The sequence below is a fragment of the Equus przewalskii genome, chromosome 2 (assembly GCF_037783145.1).
Source record: "Equus przewalskii isolate Varuska chromosome 2, EquPr2, whole genome shotgun sequence".
Classification (NCBI taxonomy): domain Eukaryota; kingdom Metazoa; phylum Chordata; class Mammalia; order Perissodactyla; family Equidae; genus Equus; species Equus przewalskii.
In genome coordinates this window covers 34131946-34138152 of record NC_091832.1, presented here as the reverse complement: position 1 = coordinate 34138152, position 6207 = coordinate 34131946, and the positions used below count along the sequence as shown (strand labels likewise).

Genomic DNA, 6207 nt, shown 5'->3' with positions numbered 1-6207 from the left:
ACTCAAGATGACCAGAGGAGCCAGAAGTTTTGGACAAAGGCTACCTCTCCCCCGAGTTACGCGGGTTGGGAGAGAGGTAAAGCAGAGCAGGATTAAACAAGGTGTAAGGGCTTTGGAACCGGGAAAAACTTTGCTTCTGAGCTGTGTGATCTTCTTAAAATTACTTAACCTCTCAGATTCAACTTCCCGTAATTTGGCATAATTAAACAAGAACGAGCGACGTGAAAGCGCCTATTCCAACTGTAGGCTCACAACTAGAGCTAAAATGCTGTTTCCTTTGTTTCCTCACTCTTGCCGCTGCTCCCCTCTCCCACTTTCCTATCACTCTCCGTTTCCCTCCTTTATCTTTTTCTGCTGTTTCTCTCGTCTCGCCGGCTCCTCACTTTGGGTACCACCCACCGCTAGGTGGCAGACCGGAACAAACGAAGATGGGTGCCTCTCTAGCTCCCGCAGGTGAGCTCTCTATGGTGCCTACCCCTCCCACCCCCCAGCCCGTGCCGGGGGAGAAGGGGGTGGGGCCGGGGTCCCGTCACGTGAGCGGGGTGCCCGGCTCCGGCGCAGGCGCGGTGGTCACCTCGCCGTCGCCGGGCTCCGTCGCCCGCGCGGCTTCGCCTTCTCGGCGTGCGAGGCGGCCGCCCGGCGGTCCTGCGGGGTTCCGTGTTGCCGCTGCGGGCCGTGGGGCCGCGGCCATGTCCCGAAAGCAGGCGGCCAAGAGCCGGCCGGGCAGCGGCAGCCGGAAAGCCGAGGCCGAGCGCAAGCGGGACGAGCGGGCGGCGCGCCGGGCCCTGGCCAAGGAGCGGCGGAACCGGCCGGAGCCCGGCGGCGGCTGCGAGGAGGAGTTCGTCAGCTTCGCCAACCAGCTGCAGGCCCTGGGGCTGAAGCTGCGGGAGGTGCCGGGGGACGGGTGAGGCGGGCCGGGAGCGCGGGGGCTGCGCCGGGGGCGCGCCGGGCCGGGGACCGTCGCCCGCTCGCGTCCCCATTCATTCCGGCCGCTGCCCGGTGCAGGGCTCCGGCGGCGGGCGAGGCGGCGAGCCCCCACTCTGGACGCCCGAGTATCCCCATTGCCCTGATGCTGGCAGAGGCCGCTCGGGACTGGCCAGTGGTCCACAGATAGGATGCTGGAGCTGGTGTCCTTTAGACGGGTGCCCAGGGAGGCCTCTCCGCAAGGTGACGCTTGAGCCGAGCCCCGAAGGGACGGGATGGGGCCAGCCCTTCCAAGAACAGGACGCACGTAGAGCAGTCCGAACGACCATCACACGAGTAGACAGAGGCGGAGGCCCCGCCGGGGACCGAGCTCTGCCTCCTTCCTGCTGGGTCCAGCCCTCCTTTTACACTTGGGATGTTGGGGCCGTGAGGGCCTGTTGTTTACCGAGCTGCAGCCAGCTTCTCTCATCCTTACTTACCTGGGCCTCAGTTTTCTCTTTTGCAAGTAAGGGTGCTTACCCAAGCTTGCTTGGGGCTTAGACTGGAATCCAGGTTCAGCTTTTTTAGGGAACACGAGATAAAGAAATGGGGTGGGAGGGAGAGGATGGGGGAAGGGAAGGAAAAATGGCCTCAGGAAAGGTGATGTGGATGCAGGTGGACGCAGGGAAGAAGGAAAAGGTAGGGCGGGGGCAGAGAACGGTTAGCATCCCCATTGCGGGGTGGGTCAGAGGGCATCTGGTGGCTGGGATGTCACTCCGGAGGAGGCAGAAGTAATAACTGCCTGGCTGCTGTTCCTCCCTTCCATTGAGGGCTCAGATAGGGTGGAGGGAGGAATAAGATGAAGCTAAGGACCATACGGAGTTGCCTTAGCTATTAAGCTTGGAAAAGAGGGAGGAAAAAGTGTTTTCTGTAATTTCACATTACATCGTAGCTTATCAATGAAGACTTTGTGAAGTGGCCCTAATTTACCTTTCCCACCTTTCCTACATATATTTGCCCAATGCCCCAGGCGCATTGGATTTAGAGCACGATTGCATTTTATTCACCACCACCTAGTACAGTGCCTGGTACGTTGAAGGCATTCAGTCCATTTTTGTTGAATGAATGAATGACAAAAATATCACAGAGGGAGGCCAATTAGACCCTTAGGAGGGCTTCTCACAGGGACATTTTCTTAGTGGAGTCACTCCAGTTAAAGGCTTGCTTTGCTGGGTCTTGCTTTAGTGCCTTGATTTCGTCAAATATAGTTTATTAACTATTCAGGGCCTCACTGATCCTAATCAAACTCACAAGCACAAGAAGCTGCTGTATAAATCAGAATACCAGTTGGACACTTTACAGTGAGATTAAGGTGGGGTTGTCCCTGCAAATGATGGGATTGCATGTGTCTGCTCTACCGGGCATGGTATTGTCAACGTCGGGGGGTCCGGGAAGCTGCAGGACTCAACGGGACGTTCCTTACGGGCAGGAATCGCAGCACAAGCAGTTGTAAAATCTTGAGGGAGCGTTCCTAATGCTGTGGGAAGCTTTCAGGGTACTACCTGTGTTCTCCCCTCAAAGACAGCATGCTTCTTCAGTTGTTCAGCAAACGCTGGTTGGTTGAGCAAGGTGCTGGGAGCTCACTGATGACTAAGATGCTTACAGACTTCGTAGCCTAGTGAGAGAGACATACAACAGCGGGGCTCAGACACTGGTCTTAGGAGTCTTTACGCTCTCAGAAATTACTGAGGACTCCAAAGACCTTTTGTTTATGTAGGTTATAGCTACCAGTGTTTACTGTATTAGAAAGTAAAACAGAAAGATTTAAAACACAAGAAAATGCACACACGTTCCATTAGCTCTCAGAGCGATAACCTCAGGTATCAGGTAGCTTCTGGAAGACTCCACTGGACACTTGTGAGAGAATGAGTGAGAAAGAACAAACATCTTAGTTTTGAGCTCACAGATGCCCTGAAAGGGTCTCAGAGACATGCCTCCCCCAAACTGGGCCACACTCTAAGAATGGATTATATAGATAATTAAAGTACAGTTTGATGAATTCTTCACGGTGCCTGATTATAGTGGTGCTGTTGAGAAGGAAGTGGCTGACTCTCCTGAAGTGGTCAGGGCGGCCTTCTTCTCCGTTCAGCAGATACTCATGGGAACGTGCGCTGTGCTGATGCCCCTCAGAGGAGGTCTTACTCAGACCGGGTCATGAAGGCGCAGTGGGAATATGCCAAGAGGACCGTCTAGGCTGAGGAGTAGTATGTGGAAAGACACAGGAGCACGTTGTTTTTTGAGAGATCTACAGGTTGTTTAGGATGACAGGAGTATAGAGTAGAAGGGTAGAGGTCAGGGGCCCCGTTGACTGGAATGCTCATGTCTCTCACTCCTGAGGTCTCCATTCTTTGGACAATGTTAGATAAAACGACAATGGTAATTCCTCTTGTACGAGCTCCACGAAGCTAACCTCCTGTTCACGAGGTCTTGCCGTGGGTACCAGGAGATGGACGGGGTTCAGCCCTCTTTACTATCGTGGCGCTTTTGGATATGGTGATGATGGGAGTCATCACTGCAGTGGATGGTGTTTCCTGTGTATGTGATCAGTTGGCAGGTATCAGCAGATTCTTTTATTAATATTTATTGAGTACTCTTGGTGGAATCTAATAAAGTTATGGTAGTATAAAAGAATTGTTGACAGTCTCCGCTCTTCTGTCTTTCCATTCTGGTCTGATTACAATATTGAGTAGCCTGAGAGAGCATCTTGCTGTATAGGCGTATTCCTTGTTGGCAGGATGGGTTCTTGTAGCATTCTGGAACCTCCGGGTGCTTGGGGATAAATTAGCTGGTATCCTCTAATGTAGCCTTTCCATGAATGGGTCAGTTTAGCATAGATTAATCAGGGAGCTACTATGGGGTTTTGTGATGCGTCATGGGTCGCCTTCATATTTGTCGTGTTGTCTGGAGGGTGGACCCACATAAATTGGATTCAATTCCAAAACAAGAAAGATGTTTTACCCTTGATATTGTCCTTAAAAACATGATTGGCTATAGGGTGAAAAGAATCGCTAATAGGATTAGGCAATACAATATTAGCATCTCTGAACTGTATTTAGTTGTATCTTGCTAAATGTAGCCCTAAATTACATTACTAATTAGTAGTGTTCTAAAATTAAAACATTAAAGAATGCTTAATTTTAGCCATTTTTCTCTAAAAAAGTTGTTTTATTTTTTAATTTTGTGTTTGTGGTCATAGGATCTTAGCGATGGAAGGGCATTCATACATTGTCTTATCAAATTATCCATTAGTTACCTGCATCAGCGGTACGGCAGCCTCATGTTTTGTGTCTAGCTCAGTAGTTTTCAACGCTGAGGGCACGACAGAGTCGTTGGGGAACTTGGAAAGAAGTACAGTGCCTAGGCTCTCTCCTAGATCAGCTAGCACCAGAACCCCAGGCAGCCGGGCCTGGTTATTGACCATGTTGTAAAAGGTTCACAGGTGATTCTAATGTGCACCCATAATTGCAAACCACTTATTTCGAGTCTAGGTTCTCAACTAGTGTTTCTCAAACTTGAGCATGTAACGGAACCACCTGGAGGGAGTAGATTGCTGGGCTCCAACGCCAGGGTGTCTGATTCATCAGGCCTGGGGTGGCCCCAAAATGTTCAATGTGAACAAGTTCTCAGGTGATGCTAGTCAGGGCTTATGCTTGAGAATTAGTGATCTAGACCAGCGCTGTCCAATAGAAATAAAATGGGAGCCACATACGTAATTTAATGTTTTTCCGGTGGTGAGGGAACCATAAAGAAACAGGTGAAACTAATTTTAATATATATTTTAAGCCACTTTATCTAAAATACCATTTGAGTATATAATCAATATAAAAGTTTTTAATGAGATATTTTACATTTTTAAAAATACTATTCAAAATCCAGTATTTTACACTTACAACACACCTCAGTTTGGATTAACCACATTTCAAGTGCTCACTAGTCACACGTGGCTAGTGGCTACTATAATTTACAGCACAGATGTTGACAATTCCTGAGGATGGCCAATAGAAATTTACAAAACCCTGAGTCTGTACAGTCTGTAGTGCTAAAATAAAATTTCCTTTTATTTGCCAAAATCTTTGTCTCAGTAGGTCCCATGTTTTAGTTTTAGTTTCGTTGTATAACATGCCTTTCACCATAACAAATTGTTGGAGGCAACTGTCGTGTCCCCCTGAGCCGCCTTTAGGCTAAACGTCACTATTGTTTATGTTCTTCATGTTATGCATTTTAAAACCACGTCATCTCTTCTGAACACGTCTCTCTTCAAGTACGGTAACCAGGATGGTACCCAGTGCTTTAGCTGATGTGATCTCAGAATAGAACGAAACATGTCCCCCTCCTTTTCCTGCACATTTACTACTGTTACTGCAGCCTGGGGGCCCTTTCATTTTGTTATGTCTGTGTGTAATATTGTCTCATACTGAATGGTCGGGCACTGAAAACCCTTAGATGCTGCTTATGTAATGTGTTGTTTTTGTGAACTCAAATGCAAGACCTTATATACATCCCTGTAGCACAGTGGTTCTTAAGTAGGGATGATTTGCTCCCCAGGGGACATTTGGTAGTGCCTGGAGACATTTTGGTTATCACAACTGGCAGGGAAGGACGTCGTGGTGGTGCTACTGGCATCTTTTGGCTAGAGGCCAAGGATGCTCCTGAACATCCTGTAGTGCACGGGACGGCTCCGACAACAAAGAGTTATCCCCAAAGGTCCACAGTGTGGGCATTGAGAAGCCCTGCTGTAGTGTGATGGGTGAGGCTGTGGCCTCAGGAAATAGCCTGATCCCTTAGAGGTCCTTTGGGCAATGGTTGCTCTGTTCTCCGTGGGTGCTCTTGCTGGGCTCCCTGCGGGAACCCAGGTCGGCTGTTTGTTCACATTTCCTTTGTCACTACCTTGTAACTCTGTCAGAAGAGGAAGGGATTTGTCTATCTTGATATTTCATTTTGACTGTTTATTTTTGGTGAGCTCAAGGAAAGTTTGGTAAGTATAGAAAAGTATATTAGAGTAGGTTTAATAGTTACTCCTAACTCCACTCCCTAGAGATAACTATGGCTAAAGTTTTGGTGCCTGGGTTTGCATCCTGGGTCCACCACCTACTAGTTTTGTGACCTTGGGCAAGTTCCCTTACAGGGATTGTAATAGTACCTATCTCACGGAGTTGTGAGAACTAAACATGTTTAATACATGTGAAGTGTTTAGAACAGTCCCTGGCACATTCTAAGAGCTGTCTAAGTGCTGGTTTCAGTTTT

General features: G+C 48.9%; 1 protein-coding gene across 2 annotated transcripts in view; it reads left to right on the top strand.

The window, feature by feature from the left end:
- Positions 1–495: 495 nt before the first annotated feature.
- Positions 496–6207, top strand: part of OTUD3 (OTU deubiquitinase 3) — a 28938-nt gene continuing 23226 nt past the window's right edge. The window contains exon 1 of one of the 2 annotated variants that reach the window (XM_070600749.1): positions 496–904. In XM_070600749.1, the coding sequence (XP_070456850.1) occupies positions 690–904 (215 nt within the window). In that variant the 5' untranslated portion in view covers positions 496–689. The remainder of the gene's footprint in view (positions 905–6207) is intronic. The other variant, XM_070600757.1, reaches the window with a different exon arrangement.